Source organism: Prionailurus bengalensis, chromosome B1 (assembly GCF_016509475.1).
Source record: "Prionailurus bengalensis isolate Pbe53 chromosome B1, Fcat_Pben_1.1_paternal_pri, whole genome shotgun sequence".
In the NCBI taxonomy this organism is placed as follows: domain Eukaryota; kingdom Metazoa; phylum Chordata; class Mammalia; order Carnivora; family Felidae; genus Prionailurus; species Prionailurus bengalensis.
This window is the reverse complement of record NC_057344.1, coordinates 173,974,378-173,992,353: the sequence shown is the minus strand read 5'-3', so window position 1 is coordinate 173,992,353 and position 17,976 is coordinate 173,974,378. Positions and strand designations below refer to the sequence as shown.

Genomic DNA, 17,976 nt, shown 5'->3' with positions numbered 1-17,976 from the left:
TTGATCGATTGTTTGGCTGTCTCTAAATTCCTAAGTTCCAAATAATTTTCCCCACACAATTTTATTTTCTAGCTTCTGGTATTGAGAAGTGTAATGCCATCTTAATTTGTGACTCCTTGTATATGCATTTTTCCTTCTCTCTGGAAAATTTTTGGATCATTGTCTAACATTATTCTAAAATTATCCTAAATTTTCAAGAGGTGGTGCCATGTACCATTAATTTTGCTGGGTGTAGTTAAGAGTTTCATGTCTTTCAATGGAATACCTTTCCTTTATTACTTTGACAATGTCTCCTCCTCCATTTTCTCTGTCTAGAATACTTATTATATGTAGGTGGACTTCCCAGATTTAGGCTCTTATTTCTTATTTTTTCTCTTACATTGGCAATTAATCCTTTTGTTCTTTTTTTAAATGTCTATTTATCTTAGGGGGGGAGGGGCAGAGAGAGAGAGGGAACAGAGTATCTGAAGCAGGCTCTGTGCTGACAGCAGAGAGCTCAATGTGGGACACCAACTCACAAACCATGAGACCGTGACCTGAGCCAAAATCAGACGCTTAACCGACTGAGCCACCCAGGTGCCCCAATCCTTTCGTTCTTACTTCTTAAAACTTCCCTTAGCATATTTTCCAAGTCTTCAATTTCTTTGGGGGACAGGGCTATCTTATTTAAGTTCTAAGAAGTATCTCCAAGTTGTCTTAGAAGAAAAGTCAGCATCCTTGTAGGCCTGCCTGTTAACCACATCATCAACATGCAGCATTCCTTCCCCTGACTCTCAAATACATAGCGCCTGGGACCTTGTTGATTAACTTTGATAATGGATCTTTATTAAGGGTGGCCATCCACTTGAATGGGTGTTAATTTGTGGAATTCAAGAAGTGACTGTGTCCTAGTATGAGGATGAAGTTCATCAGAGAGCTTTGGAGCAGTGAAGGAAAGCAGGGATGAGCAGGTCCAAAGTGCTGGGGAGCCACAGAAAGTTAAAAAAGAGGTAGCCAGGAAATTCAGCACACTCCTGAAATCCTCAGGAGGGACTGCTTTCCTGTAACTACACAGGTTGGGGACTTGAATGGTTTTACTTGAAAATAAAAGGAAAAACTAGAAACTATAGTGATATTTGGGTTGCATTAGTAAGGTCAGAGTTTTTCATTGGTTTGTTTTCCAACTGAATCTTCTTTTGAACTGTCCATCTTATTGCCAATATAACAGCTGGGATTTAGTGCTTTTCTATTTTATTCTACTAGTTCTTTATGTAAAAGAACTACCTCTGTGAAAAATACTGGTGGTATTTTGATAGGGATTGCATTAAGTGTGTAGATTGCTGGGGCACCTGGGTAGCACAGCTAGTTGAATATCTGACTCTTGATTTTGGCTCAGGTCATGATCTCATGGTTCATGGGATCGAGGCCCATGTTGGGTTCCACACTGACAGCATGGAGCCTGCTTGGGATTCTCTCTGTCCCTCTTTCTCTGCCCCTCCCCCTGCTTGTGTCCTTTCTCCTCTCTCAAAATAAATAAATACACATTAAAAAAATAAATGTGTAGATTGCTTTGGGACATTTTAACAATATTTGCTATTCCAACCCATGAGCATGAAATTTCTTTCCATTTCTCTGTGTCATCTTCAATTTCCTTCATCAGTGTTTTATACTTTTCAGAGTACAGATATTATACTTCTTTGGTTGGTTTATTCCTAGGTATCTTACCTTTTTTGGGTACAATTGTAACTGGGATTGATTCCTTAATTTCTCTTTCTGTTGCTTCATTATTGGAGTATGGAAATGCAACAGATTTCTGTACATTGATTTTGTATCCTGCAACTTTATGAATTTGTTTACCAGTTCTAGCAATTTTTTTGGTGGAGTCTTTCAGGTTTTCTATATAGAGTATCATGCATTCTGCAAATAGTGGACATTTTAATTCTTCCTTGCTGACTTGGATGCTTTTTATTTCCTGTTGTATTCTGAATACTATGGCTAGAATTTCCAGTACTATGTTAAATAACAGTGGGAAGAGTAGATATCCTTGTTTTGTTCCTGACTGTAGAGGAAAAGCTCTCAGATTTTCCCCATTCAGAATGGTATTAGCTGTGGGTTTTTTCATATGTGGCCTCTATTATATTGAGGTATGTTCCCTCTAAACCTACTTTGTTGAGGTGTTTTTTTTTTATCATGAATGGATGTTGTACTTTGTCAAATGTTTTATCTATGCATCTATTGAAATAATTATATAGTTCTCATCCTTCCTTTTATTAATGTGATGTATCATATTGATTGATTTGTGAATATTGAGCCACGCTTGCAACCCAGGAATAAATCCCACTTGATTATGGTGAATGACTTTTTTTTAATGCATTGTTGGAATCAGTTTGCTAGTATTTTATTGAGAATTTTTGCCTCCATCTTAACCAGGGATATTGGCCTATAGTTCTATTTCTAGTGGAGTCTTTATCTCATTTTGGTATCAGAGTAATGCTGGCCTCATAGAATGAGTTTGAAAATTTTGCTCCCTTTTCTATCTTTTGGAACAGTTTGAGAAGTATTTACTCTTCCTGTGAAGCCATCTGGCCCTGGACTTTTGTTTGTCGGGGTTTTTATTATTCTTACTATTATTACTAATTAAATTTTTTTAATGTTTATTTATTTTACAGACAGAGTGCAAGCAGGCAAGCAGGGGATGGGGCAGAGAGAGGGAGACATAGAAGCCAAAGCAAGCTTCAGGCTCTGAGCTGTCAGCACAGAGCCTTATGTGGGGCTCAAGCTGGTAAACGGCAAGATCATGACCTGAGCCAAAGTCGGCTGCTCAACCGATTGAGCCATCCAGACACCCCCCCGTTTTGGTAGTTTATATGTTTCTAGGAATTTGTCCATTTCTTCCAGGTTGTCCAAAATGTAGGCATATAGTTTTTCATAATATTCTCTTATAATTGTATTTCTGTGGTGTTGGTTGTTATTTCTCCTCTCTCAGTTGTGATTTCATTTATCTAGGTCCTTTTTCTTTTCTTTTTGATAAGTCTGGCTAGAGGTTTATAAATTTTATTGATTTTGATTCAAAGAACCAGCTCCAGGGTTTCATCGTTATGTTCTATTGTGTTTTTTTAGTTTCTATATCATTTATTTCTGCTCAATTCTTTATTATTCCCTTCCTTCTTCTGGCTTTAAGCTTAATTTGTTGTTCTTTTTCTAGCTTCTTTTGGTGTAAGGTTAGGTTGTTTACTTGAGATTTTTCTTGCTTCCTGATATAGGCCTGTATTGCTATATACTTTCCTCTTGGGACCACTTTTGTTACATCCCAAAGATTTTGAACTGTTGTGTTTTAATTTCTATTTGTTTCCATGTATTTTTAAAATTTCTTCTTTAGTTTCCTGGTTGACCCATTCATTGTTTACTAGCATGTTATTTAACCTCCATGTATTTGTGGTCTTCCTAGATTTTTTCTTGTGGTTGACTTCTAGTTTCATAGTGTTGTGGTCCAAAAAGATGCACGGTATGATTTCAATATTTTTGTGTTTGTTGAGGCCTGTTTTGTGACCTAATATGTGATCTATTCTGGAGAATGGTCTATATGTATATGAAAAGAATGTGTATTCTGCTGTTTTAGGATGGAATGTTCTGAATATATGTTATGTCCATCTGGTCCAGTGTGTCATTCAATGCCATTGTTTCCTTGTTGATTTTCTATATGGATGATCTGTCCATTCATGTAAGTGGGGTGTTAAAGTCCTCTATTATTATTGTGTTATTATCAATTAGTTCCTTTGTTAATGTTTTATATATATAGGTGCTTCATGTTGGGTGCATAAATATCTACAATTGTTTTATCTTCTTGTTGTATTGTCCCCTTTATGATTATGTAATGCCCTTCTTTGTCTCCTGTTACAGTCTTTGCTTTTTTTAAAAAAATTTTTTTAATGTTTATTTTTGAGACAGAGAGAGACAGAGCATGAAGGGGAGAGGGTCAGAGAGAGAGGGAGACACAGAATCCGAAGAAGGCTCCAGGCTCTGAGCTGTCAGCAAAGAGCCTGACGTGGGGCTCGAACTCACAGACAGTGAGACCATGACCTGAGCCGAAGTCGGAAGCTCAACTGACTGAGTCACCCAGGTGCCCCCAGTCTTTGTTTTAAACTCTAGTTTGTCCAAATATAAGTATTGCTACTCTGGATTTCTTTTGACAACCAATTGAGTGTTAAATGTTTCTTCTCCCCCTCACCTTCTTTTTTGTTTTAATATTTTTTAACGTTTATTTATTTTTGAGAGAGAGAGAGAGAGAGAGATAGTGAGCTGGGGAAGGGCAGAGAGAGAGGGAGACACAGAATCCAAAGCAGACTGCAGGCTCTGAACTGTCAGCACACGGCCTGACGCGGGGCTCGAACTCACGAACTGCATGATCGTAACCTGAGCCGAAGTCAGACATTTAACCACCTGAGCCACCCAGGCGCCCCACCCTCTCACTTTCAATATGTACATGTCTTCAGGTCTAAAATGAGTTTCTTGTAGGCAGCATATAGATAGGTCATTTTTTTTTATCCTTTCTGACACCCTATGTCTTTTGATTGGAGCATTTAGTCCATTTACATTCCAAGTAATTATTGATAGATATGTATTTATTCCCATTTTACTACTTGTTTTGTTGTTGTTTCTGGAGATTTTTTCTGATCCTTTCTTGTCTTTGTCACTTTTGGTCTCTTCTTCATGCTCAGAGTCCTCTTTAATATTTCTTGCAGAGCTGGTTTAGTGGTCACAAACTCCTTTAATTTTTGTTTTTCTGGGAAACTTTCTCTCTCCTTCTATTCTGTATGATAGCCTTGCTGCATAGAGCTTTCTTGGCTGCAGACTTTTCCCATTCAGCATTTTGAGGATATCATGCCACTCCCTTCTTGCTTGAAAGTTTCTGTTGAGAAATATCCAGCTTGACTTACAGATTTTCCCTTATAAATTATGGACTTCTTTTGTCTTGCTGCTTTTAAAATTGTTTCTGTATCACTATATTTTGCAAATTTAATTACAATATGTCTTCTTTTTGGCCTGCTTTTATTGATTTTAATGGGCATTCTTTGTGTCTCCTGGATCTGAATCTCCATTTCCTTCCCCAAATTAGGGAAGTTTTCAGCTATTATTTTCTCAAACAAATTTTCTTCCCCCCTTTTCTCTCTTTTTCTTTTGGATACTCCTGTAATATCAGTGTCACTGAGTTTCCTATATCTATTCTGATGTTCCATAATTCTTCATTCTCTCTTTTGTTCAGCTTCATTATTTTCCATTATTTTGTCTTCTTTGTCACTAATTCATTCCTTTGCTATCTCCAGTCTGCTGTTCATTGCAGTAACCTATTTCCAATCTTATTTATTGCATTCTTCATCTCTGATTGATTCTTTCTTAACTCTTTTATCTCTGTGGTAAATGTCTCACTGATGTCTTATATTCTTTTCTCAGGCCCAGTGAGTATCTTCATCATCACTGCTTTAAATTCTCCATCAGACATGTTACTTATATATGTTTCACTTAGAGCTCTGGCTTGGCCTTATTTTGTTCTTTTATTTGGGATAAATTCCTCCATCTTGGCATTTTGAATAAATCTCTGTCTTCTTCTCTGTATTAGAAAAACTAGTTCTGTCTCCTGCTCATGAAAGTAATGGCCTTGTGAAGGAGAGGTCATATAGTGCCCATGGCCTAGTGCTTTAAGAAGTGTCTCTGTGTGCTGTGTGTGCTCTGCTATTGTGTGTTGGCTGCTCCATCCTTCAGGCCAGTCACCTGCAAAGGCTCTCCTTGCTTGCTATGGGCACTGTTTGGTCCTTGGCCTGAATGTGGCAAGTATTATCTAAATGTGCTCTGGTCTGCTTGTGAAATGAGACCTGACACCAACTCCACCAGAATTGAGGCCCTGCAGAACTCTCTGGTCAGGAGATATGGTGTGGGCAGAGGTTTGTGCTGGTCCTCTGGGGAAGGGGCCCACTCTACTGGGACTGAGGCAAGCCTAACTGAGAACAGTCCTGCAACAGCACAGAGGGGTGGGCCTTGTTGTAAGCAAGTTAGACAGTCAGTGTCCTCTCTGAGCTGCTTCCCTCAGGTGGCTCTGTGTTTATGCTGAGGGACAGGGTAGGGAAATGGCACCAGTCATCTCCTTTGTTCCTGGAGAGGCTCTGTGAATGCTGCCTCTCAGAGGAGCATTTCTAGAATAGGGAATAACTCCCCTCTGTGTGCCCTGGACATTTTTCAGATTGTTGTTTCCACACTGTCTCTCCCCAGATTGTTTTCTTGCCTTCTATCTGGGAGCTGATTAAGACTTAGTTTTGATATAATTTCCTTTTGTTGGTTATAAATTTTCAAGTACAGAAAAGTATAAAAGCAAAACTAAGCACCAAACACAGGTAAGCAATGATAATGTTTTGTATATTTTCATCTAGACCTCTTTCTCTGCATATTTTTAACATATGAAACCTTGATATACATATATTTTGTATCCTGTGTTTTTCATTTATATTGTAACATAAGCATTCTCTATTAATAAAAAACAACTTCCTATACATTATTTTTTCAAATTGTGGTAAAAAACACATAACACAAAATTTATCATCTTAACCCTATACACTATTTTTAATGATTATAAAATATGTTACTAAACACAGTATATTCCTCCATTGTTAGAAATTTAGAATGTTTCAATTTTTTCACTGTTAACAATGACTCTGCAATTAACATACTTTGTCCACATTTTAACTTACTTCCTTAGACTAGATTTTTGGAAGTAGAATTACAGGTCAAAGAACATGATTATTTTAAAGCGCTTAATATACATTCCCAAAAAACTTTGCCCTCCTATTATCACTATATAAAATGCCCATTTGACTGCAATCTCATTAGTATAACAGGCTGATAAAAATGGTACTATTTTAATCTCAATTTGGTTAAGGCTTCTGGAGTGAAGTGTGAGATTAGATAACTGGTTTTGTAACCCTTTGCTGACTTATAGCCAATAAATGGGGTTGGAGAGTCTGAGAGGAGTTAAAGATTAGAAGAGGATTTTTGGAGAGTTTGGGGTGTATTATGAGTTCTATTTATCCTGAAGAAGAGATCAGATGTGCTCCCTCTTACCTCAATCCTACGAAAAAGGCTTCAATAGAACCATTTGGAAACCTTGCCCAGGTGAACTGTGCAGTTGGGGCACATATTGTAACCAGTCTTTAATTCATACCAAAATCTAAAGGTCTTGGCTAGGTACTCTAAGGGCATATTTTACAAATAATGAAATTTAGGCCTAGAAAGTTTAATTGTTCAAGGTCTTTGCAAGTAAGCAGTGGAAGTAATGGAGCTAGAACTGAAACCCAAATGTTCTGAATCAGTGCTTGAATATTTACCCATTCTGCAATATTTTTTCTCATTTACCTGTGAAATCTTTATTATTTTCATTACTATGTATTTGTTCATACTTTGACCTGACCTGAATTCTTCATCTTCCAACTTGGAATTGTTTGGATTCCACCAATACAATTTCAACTTCTAGCAGCCCCCTTAAAAATATTTATGAGATCAGATATTTATATTCAGGACTGACATAACTGCTATTCTTAAAATGTTGAATTTGTTAGATAAACTTTAACTGACTCTATTACTCTCTTTAAGGATTTTTTATACTTGCAAGATGCAATGGGTTGAATTTTGCTCCCCAAAATTCATTTGTTGAAGGCTTAAACCCCTGTACTTCAGAACGTGACCTTATTTGGATATAAGGTTGTTGTAGATGTTATTAGTTAAGATGAGGTCATTAGAATGGTCTCTAATACAATATTATTGGCATCCTTATTTAAAAGAAGGGAAATTTGGAGCATCTGGCTGGCCCAGTCAGTAGAGTATATGATCTCAGGATTGTAAGTTAAGCCCCACATTGGGTGTAGAGATTATTTAAAAATAAAATCTTTTTTTTAAAGGTGTGGGGGAGTTTGGAAACAGACAGACATAGAGGGAAGACAAAGACAGAAATATGGTCATCTATAAGCCAAGGAGAAGAGGCCTGAAACAGATCCTTCCCTCCCACCCCTCGAAAGGAACCAACACTGCCAAGACCTTGATATTGGACGTCAAGCCTTCAGAACTGTGAGCCAGTACCTTTCTATTGGTTAGGACACTCAGGTTGTAGTACTGTTTTACACCAGCCCTAGCAAACTAATACACAACTAGTGCTGAGTATTGAAGCTTGGTTATGAAATCTTGAAGTTCAATACAGGAAGTGCAATCATCCTAGAGAAAACAGAAAATTTCAGTCCTAACAACTGTTGCAATTTCCATTAGAGAACAAAAGCTTTTATACATTTTTAAGCATATATTTCATGGTTTTAGTTTCCTTTCTGCTATAATACCTCATAGGAATTTAAATGATGACTTTTCTATATCCCTAAGTTCTAACTCCATAGCTTAACTTTTCAGGATCTTTGACATGATCTTAGTCTAACTTTTCATGCTTATATCTCACTGTTGTTTTTCATAAATTACATGACCAAGTCAAATTGGGACACTAGTCCCAAAATAGGCCTGGGTATTCCTATCTTTGTTCTCTTCATCTCTCTATTTAGAATGGCCTTTCCATTCTTTATCATCATACTTTGAAAAATCCAAAGTTAAAGTCTTCCTTCAGTGCCCAGTGAAAAAACCTTCACTTCTAAGAATCTAAATGGTTCTGAAATACCATTTTATATTTTTGCTTCATTGATTTTTATTTTACTTCTCTGGCTTTATGTAATATGCTCTTATTGACTTTAAGTAAATTAGGGCAAGAAGCAACTAGTACAGGTAAGTGTTATTTTGGTTTATTCTTCCAAAAGTGGAGACTGAGATAAGAGCTTTGGGTGCAGGTCATTTGTTTGGAGAAGTAGTCTCAGGGCTCAAGAGTGAGGAGACTGAGAAGAGTGAAACAAGGAAGAAAGAAAAGCAAATCTCAGAGTGAGTAAGCCACAGTCCCACCAGGAACTCATTGAGGAATGGTGTAGAATATAATTATGTTTACCCAAGAATAAAAGACAGCAATATTTATCTAATAGGTCCCATCCCTTAAGTGGTCAAAAAATCTCAAGGTATATCTCTGGCACTTCCAGGTTTATGCATCTATCAGAATGGTTTAACAGACTTCTACAAATATCATGTGCAGTGCTATTAATGAAGCCACAGGGCATAAACTGAGAGATACATGGTGCAGCTATGACAAGATGCTCTCTGACTACACCTGCCCAGAGCTAGCAGTTAGACTAAAAGGATAGACAGGGAGAATTACTCATGAATATTTAAAAAATCTGATAAAATTGTGCTAGAAAACATATCTAACATGGCCCATTCCTTGCAATGTTCTAATCTGTTCATGCCCTAGTTTAATAGTTCCTAAAGACAAGAATAATATGTATAGAAACAGTACACGTGGACTGTATTCCTCCTTCTGATCAAAAGAGTAAAGTCACCCGTGCATGCTAGGTTAGGCAGCTAGAATCTCAGCAAGATATCCAGCCACAAAAAAAAAAAAAAAACAGGCTCAGAATTTCCATTTGACCTGAGATGTAACTCACTCTTAGTTTGGGTTCCTCCAAATGCAGACCCTGAGACAATTATTCAACTACAAGTAGTTTATTTCGGAGGTGATCTCAGGAAACACCCTTGAAGAAATGAGGATATGAGATAAGCATAGAAAGGAAGCCAATAAAAAATACATTTATTAAGCTGTTTCTACCATGGAGAATTAGAATTCCATTCTACTGGGGAACTCAGGGATAGTATAAAGCACACCCCAGATTTATCCCCAAAATGGGTGAGAAATTTGGGGTATTTATCTGCCAGTTCTCCTGACATTGGTTGAGAGCTCCCTCCAAGAAAAATATCCAGCATTTCTAAATTGACCTTTGTGTGAGCAAAGTGGATTATCATGGCCAGGAGAAAATCCTTCAGGCAAAGAGCCTACAGCATTAGCAATAAGTAGCTTTCAACATGCAGGGGCAAACCTGAGTAGAAATGAGAAGGGCATCAATAGCTATAGATATCTGCTATAGAAACTAAAGTTGTTTAAACAGCTACTTCTCTTGATTACATGACAAATTCAATGAATTCAGGGCTAGAGGAAGGAAGGAAGGAAAGAAGGAAGGAAAGAAGGAAGGAAAGAAGAAAGGAAGGAAGGAAGGAAGGAGGGAGAAGAAAAGAAAAAATGAGTTCTTCATGTGTTAGACGTTAACTGTTTAAAATTATTTCATTAATTTTCATTGTCATATGTAAACGGTGAACTGGAGCCTGAAAGTACATGTGTTTATCTGCATCACACATTCAAAATTGCATTTAGATTTGTGTTGATGAAAATAAAGTCATTGTTGGAACTTCCAAAAGCAGCAACATTTTTCCAAAAGCAGCACACATATATTTTTTGATCTATGTGTGATCTATTTATTTTGCTTGTTCCATCAATTTAATATTAATAGCTGCTCTTAGGTTAGCCCAAAAAAGCCCATGTTTGCTCTTCTCCTTGGGCCATTCCAAATAAGTCCTTCGTGCCATGAGATTTTTGAGCTTGTGATAGCTGCTGGGAATGGAATACTGTGGAATAGGCTCCAGCAAGATCAAAATTAAGTTATCAAAAGCTTCATGAAATAGATTGTGGTGGGCAAAGTAGAGTTCATAATGACACCACTCACTCTGAACAAAGTTGGGAGACAAAACAAAAATGGACTTGTAACTTTTCTCAATGCAGTTGATGATATTCTCCACAATGCTCTTGCCAGGAACAAAGTTTCTCTCATGGACACAAATCCTTAGGTCTTCTTTTTCTAGGTTTGGTAACAATTCATTCTTCACCCACACAGAATCATGCCCACTATATGAAATAAAAGCGTGGAACTGAAGGGTTCTTTGGAGTTCTTCTAAGGGTAGGTTCCTTGCCCTGTGCCGGGTCTGGGTCCACTGACACACCATCCTGAGATACCAGGGCAGATCAAAGTACATACAGAGGGCAGTCACAGTAACAGTCAACACCAGCACAGTGACCCCAATGGTGACAAGCAGCAGAGCTGTGTTGCAGGATAACTGAGACACATGAAAGTCCTTTAGTGGGGTTCCTTTATAGCTTTCTGGATAGTCACACTTATAAGAATCAGGCCAACCCTCTACCACTTCACTTGATACTTGGCCTATATTCTGGATAAATTCTCTTAGCTCACAGGTGCATTGGAATGGATTGTTTCCTGCTCTTATGGACCTAATCTTCTGGCAGCTGTGGAAGAAATCAGCTGATGGGTTGGAAATTGAATTATGGTCAATGATCAGTACAGAAAGGCTGCTAAAAGCTCCACAGTCAGGAAGGTGGGCTAAGGAATTGGAGGCAACATTGAGTTCTTGCAAAGCTTCTAGTTTCATGATTGGTTTAGGAATGCTTCTTATTTGGTTATTGTGAAGATCAAGTACCTTGACCTTAGGAGGTAAACATCTGAAAACAGAGTCAGTAAGTATATTTGAAGACATATTTAAACTTAATAAACTTGTAGTCCAAGAGCAATCTCCTTCATTTTTATCATACCTTAGAGAATTCTGACTAACATCCAATTGTTGTAGAGACTTCATCTCTTTGGTCATATAAACTATACTTGCAAGTTCTTTTAATTGATTCATTTGTAAACTAAGTGTCTCTAATTTAGCCAAGTTTCCACAGTTTTTGAAAACCATGTCTGTTAAGAGATTATTAGAAAAATCCAAATATAAAAATGTGCTAATTTGGGATGGACAAACCATGTGGACCATATGTGTACCCGACACTGTGAAATTTTGAACGTTCATATTTGAAAAGATTTCATAGATATAACTTTGTGGAAAACTGAACACATCAGTGACCACTTGGTGTATAGAGAAGGCCTTCAGTGAAGTGTTAGAATAATCAAAATCTCTGAAGTCAAGGTGACCTTGTAGTTTTACATTTGAAATTGAGAAATACTTTATGCTTGTATGCCAAACCAACTGGATGATCATAATGAAAAAATTCCAAGTTGTTTCAATGTTGTTTAAAGTAAGATTTGATAACCTTGAGTTGTTCTGAAGTTTTAACAGAACATTTTGGAAATAAGAACATCCATTATCATCTAGCACACATTTGATATTGGAAAGTTCCAGACTTACTGCTGTGCTGACTGATACATCCAAAATAAAACTGAATTCTTTTCTTGTGGGGAAAATTATGTGTAGACTTTCTATATTAAAGTTTTGAAGGCTCTCAGGGTCTTCTTTTTCCCCATAAGCGTCTCCTAAGACCAGTAAAACCTTACTTATATGCAAAGAAGCAATTGGTAGCACACTAGATTTTTGTAATTGTGTGGCGCTCAACCCCAGAAATTCTAGTTGAGACATATTGCCAAACTCTTTGCATATGGGTAGGCCAACAAATGCATTAAATGAGAGGTCTAAATGCTTGAGATTCACAGTAGAATGGCAAGAAATCTTCCACAATTCATTGTGGGACAAATCCAAATATTCCAATTCCTGGTTGAATTGGAAAACACTAATATCAAGATATTGAATTCTGTTATGAGAAACTATCAAAATCCTTAGCTTTGATAGTGATACGATGTCAGAAGTCCGAAGCTCAGATATATAGTTTTGTGATATATTTAAGATTGTTGTTTTCAGGGATAGGTTTTTGGGAACATGAAAGAGACTTGATTCTGATCTGTCAACCAAAAATTCACTTTCATCAGTCAGTTGGATTTTGGTCTCAAGTATTAACATGAAGATGATGGCAAAATGGAAGATGCTAGAATTAGTTTTCATCATTTTGTAATATTAGACATTCCTAAGAATAGTTGTTATCCTTTAGAGCATCTTGATACAGGTACAAATCCTAAAAAAAAAAAAAAAAAAAAAAAAAAATCCACTTTAAATAATTGTATTAAACTAGGCATGACTGGCATGAAACATTTTTTCCTAGGGACTCATAAAATGAAGTCTACATTCTTTGAAGTCACACAATCTGAAACCAGGGAAATACACATATTGATAAACAATTACACTACCTCTAATCAAATAACTTGTAATATGCATGGTGTAATGGGTTGAATGGTGACATCACCCAAAAGATATACACCTTGTAACTCTGTCCTAATCACCAGAAACTGTGAATATTACCTAACTTGGAAAAAAGGATCTTTGTAGAGATGATTAAGTTAAGGATCTTTAGATGAGGGGATCATCCTGGATTATCCAGGTGGTCTCTAAATCCAGTGACAAGCGTTCTTATAAGAGAAAAGCAGAGGGATATTTGATGGAGATAATAGAGACACAGAGAAGGCCATCTGAAGATGGAGGCAGAAATTGGATCAGATACAGCCACAAACCAAGGAATGCCGACAGCTACCAGAAGCTGAAAGAGGCTTTAGAGAGAGCTTAGTGCTACCAACACCTTGATTTTAGACTTCTGGTCTCCAGAACCATGAGAGAATAAATTTCTGTTGTTTTTAGCCACCAAGTGTATGGTAATTTGTCATAGCAGCCACAGGAAACTAATACAGGTAGTTTTACATATTTATGGAAATTCCACTGACCACAACCTTCCCAAGATCATATAGAATTCAAGCTAGGATTCACAGCTGGTATGTTTTCTACTTTTGACATGCACCACCTCATGGCTTTCTTAAGAGTTCCTTTCACATGGGGTTGAATTCAGGCTTTCTTGCATTACTTTCTATTATTTGCACATGGCTTCATGCCTAACTTTGGTATTATTCAAAAGGTAATTAGATAACTAAAGGTCTCTCAAAATCCATTTATTCATCCATTTGTTTATTCATCCAGTATTTATTGATAATCTACTGGCCATGTTTTAGGAACTAGAGGTAAAGCCGTGAACAAAATAAAGCCCTAATTCTCAAGGGGTTTATTCTCTGGTGGGTAGACAGAAAACAAATGACTAAATGTGATTTCATGTAGTAGTAAATGACATGGAAAACTTAAGCAGAGTAAATGAATCAAGAATAATGGTAGGAAGGGAGGATATAAGATGGTGGAGCAGCATGAAGACCCTCAGCTTGTCTCATCTCTGCAATGAAGCTAGATCAGCACCAAACCATTTTGTGCACCTAGAAAATTGATCTGAGGATTAACACAATAATCTGCATAACCTGAGCCACAGAACTCAGCAGGTACACGGTGTGGAGAGGTGAACTGGGGGAGAGAAAAGCCACAGAGGGTAAGGAGCTCTTTTTGCAGACAGAAGATAGAGAAAGGAGGAGACTGCAGTGCATCAGGAGAGTGAAGGAAAAATACTCACCCGAAAGTAGGAGGAGAGAGAGAGAAAGAATGAAAACACAGAGGACTGAACAAGAAATGTGTTGCCCAAAACCACTGATGGGGAGAAAGGAAAGTTTCAATAACACCAAGATTCTATAAACAGTAGAGCACAAAGTCTGAAGTTCTGGAGTTCAGTGCCTGGTGATGCTCCAGTAAGGAAGTAGGGCGAATCCCCAGATGCAGGCAGCAGCATCTGAGGAGTCCCTGTGCAATGGGGAGAAATGGTTCCCCTGCTTGGAAACCATTTGGTAGAGGCCATAAAGCCTCCCCAAAGGCAAAGTTCCCAGCGGACCCTGGAGAGCAACCATGTTTGCTGGGATTGGGAAAATGACTCCAGAGTGGGATGAAACCTGGCACTAGTTGTGTGTTGTGATATACCATAATCTCTGAACTTCTGCCACTGTGTGATCTCATGAATGTTTTCTGGGGCAAGTCGGTACCTGGCCATTGTTCAGCAAGACCCTCCCCCAGAGAGTCAGTGTGGATCCAAGCTGCATAGATCTCTGAAGTGTGGGGTTTTGAAACACAACCCCATCTAAGATAAAACTCTGCAGGGAGTTGCCACCTGGGAGGTGGATGGCTTGGACACGGACAGGTTAGAGGCAGGGAATGAACAGAGGCCTGAGACAAAGAAGGGGTGCTTGATCATGGATCAGTGAGAGCGTGAAGTTCCTGTGCCAGAGAATAGGGAGCTGAGTGAAGTCATTTCCACCTCTCCCATGCATGCACATGGGCATGAGCATGCCCGCCATGCTGATCCATGCCAGTAAGCTAAGCAGCACCACCTAGTGGAGAAGGCAGATGTTACACCAAGCCCCGCCCAACTGTGCTTTCCAAGAACAACCTCTAGAAGATGAGCATAAGTCACTCCATCTGCAAAGTGTCCAGTTCTAGGACATAGTTCATAGTTTCAGTTCTAGGGGAAACTGAATTTAACTTCATTCAAGTTTCACTGTGTTTGCTGGTTCATTTATTCTTTTTTTTTTTTTTTTGCTTAAATTGTTTTTTTTTCTTTTTCTTTGTCTTGTATAAAGAGAAAATTTTATTTTTATTTTATTTTTTTAATTAAAATGTTTAATTATTTACTTTATTCTTTATTATTTTTAAACTTTTATTCTATTTCATTTTCTTGATTTCATTTTATTCTATTTTACTACATAATTTTTTGAATTTAAAATTTTCTTAACGTTTTTTCCTTTTCTTTCTTTTCTTTCCAATTTTTCTGTATTCTATCAAGATTCTTTCAACAAGCAGACCAAAACATAGCTAGTATCTAGTTTCCTTTATTTGATTTGTTTTGCTTTTAATTTTTTAATTTTTACTTTATTTTATTAGTTTTTTTTCTTCCTCCAAAATGATAAAACAAAGAAATTCACCCCAAAAGAAAGAGCAGAAGAAATGACAGTCAGGGGCTTAATCAAGGCAGATATAAGCAAAATGTATGAACTAGAATATAGAACTGTGGCAAAAAGAATACTAGCTGGGGTTGAGAAAAGCATAGAATCACTTTCTGTGTAGATAAAAGAAGTAAAATCTGGTCAGGATGAAATTAAAAATGCTATAACCAAGATGCAATCTCAAATCCATGCCACAATGGCAAAAATGGATGAAGCAGAGCAGTGAATCATCAATATATAAGACAAAATTATGGAGTAATGAAGTAGAAAAAAAGAGGGAAACAGAGGCAAAAGTGCATGATATAAGACTTAGAGAACTCAGTGACTTATTAAAAAGGAATAACATCTGAATCATAGGAGTCCCATAAGATGAAGAGAGAGAAAAGGGGGCAGAAGGTTTGTGTGAGCAAATTACAGTGGAAAATTTTCCTAATCTGGTCAAGGACACCAACACCAAAATCCAAGAAGCACAGAGAACTCCCATTATATTCAACAAAAATTGACCATCAACAAGGCATAACATAGTCAAATACACAAAATACACAGACAAAGAAAGAATTATGAAAGCAGCAAGGGGAAAAAAGTACTTAACCTATAAGAGAAGACATATCTGGTTCACAGTAGACCTATACGCAGAAACTTAGCAGGCCAGAAAGGAGTGGCAGGATATATTCAATGTACTGAAGAGGAAAAATATGCAGCCAAGAATTCTTTATCCAGCAAGACTGTCATTCAAAATACAAAGAGAGGGGCGCCTGGGTGGCTTGGTCGGTTAAGCGTCCGACTTCGGCTCAGGTCATGATCTCACAGTCCGTGAGTTCAAGGCCCGCGTCGGGCTCTGTGCTGACAGCTCAGAGCCTGGAGCCTGTTTCAGATTCTGTGTCTCCCTCTCTCTCTGCTCCTCCCCTGTTCATGCTCTGTCTCTCTCTGTCTCAAAAATAAATAAACGTTAAAAAATTTTTTTAAAAAAAGCAGACAAAATACAAAGAGAGATAGTTTCCCAGACAAACAAAAACTACAGAAGTTCATGACCACTAAACCAACCCTGCAAAAATTTTTAAGGGGGACTCCTTGAATAGAGAAAAGATGAAACAAACAAACAAAAAAAAGCAACAAAGACTAGAGAGGACCAGAGAACATCACCAGAAACACCAATTCTACAGGCAACACACTGGCACTAAATTCATATCTTAAGTACTCACTCTAAATGTCAATAAACTAAATGCTCCAATCAAAAGACATAGGGTATCAGAATGGATAAGAAAACAAGACCCATCTATATGCTGCATAAGAGACCCATTTTAGACCTAGAGACAACTGCAGATTGAAAGGAAGGGGATGGAGAACAGTCTTATCATGCTAATGGTCATTAAAAGAAAGCTGGAGCAGCCATACTTATATCAGACGATCTAGATTTTAAAATAAAGACTGTAACAAGAGATGAATAAGGGTGTTATATCATAATTAAGGGGTCTATCCACCAAGATCTAACAATTGTAACAATTTATGTCCCCAACATGAAGCACCCAAATATATAAATCAATTAATCACAAACATAAAGACACTCATTGATAACAATACCATAATAGTAGGGAATTCAACACCCCACATACAGCAATGGACAGATCATCTAAGCAGAAAATCAAGAAGGAAAGAAGGGTTTTGAATGATACACTTGACTGGATAGACTTAACAGATGCAGTCAGAACATTTTATCCTACAGCAGCAGAATACACATTCTTCTCAAATGCACATGGAATATTCTCCAGAATAGATCACATACTGGGACACAGATCAGCCCTCAACAAGTAAAAAATATCGAGATCATACCTTGCATATTTTCAGGCCACAATGCTATGAAACTTGAAACGAATCACAAGAAAAAATGGAAAGACCATGAATACTTGGAGATTGAAGAACAACCTACTAAAGAATGAATGGGTTAACCAAGAAATTAAAGAGGAAATTAAAAAGTACGTGAAAGCCAATAAAAATGAAAACACAACAGCCCCAATCGTTTAGTATGCAACAAAGGCAGTCATATGAGGGAAGTATACAGCAATCCAGGACTTCCTAAAGAAGGAAGAAAGTCTCAAATACATAACCTAATCTTATACCTTAAAAATCCAGAAAAAGAACAGCAAATAATACCCAAAACCAGAAGAAGAAGGGAAATGATAAAGATTAGAGGAGAGATCAATGATATCAAAATTTTTAAAAAAGCAGTAGAACAGGTCAACAAATCCAGGAGCTGGTTCTTTGAAAGAATTAACAAAATTGGTAAACGCCT

The 17,976-nt window shown here is 37.4% G+C and overlaps 1 protein-coding gene across 1 annotated transcript; it reads right to left on the bottom strand.

Moving 5' to 3' along the window:
* Positions 1-8,782: 8,782 nt before the first annotated feature.
* On the bottom strand, positions 8,783-12,846 carry TLR1 (toll like receptor 1). The gene has a single exon (XM_043553446.1). The coding sequence runs from the start codon at positions 12,775-12,777 to the stop codon at positions 10,408-10,410; it is 2,370 nt and encodes a 789-aa protein (XP_043409381.1). The 5' UTR covers positions 12,778-12,846; the 3' UTR covers positions 8,783-10,407.
* Between the last annotated feature and the right edge of the window lie 5,130 nt (positions 12,847-17,976).

Bases quoted from the DNA above. Each gene is read 5' to 3' on its own strand.
- TLR1 (XM_043553446.1), bottom strand. From the start codon at position 12,777: ATGATGAAAACTAATTCTAGCATCTTCCATTTTGCCATCATCTTCATG.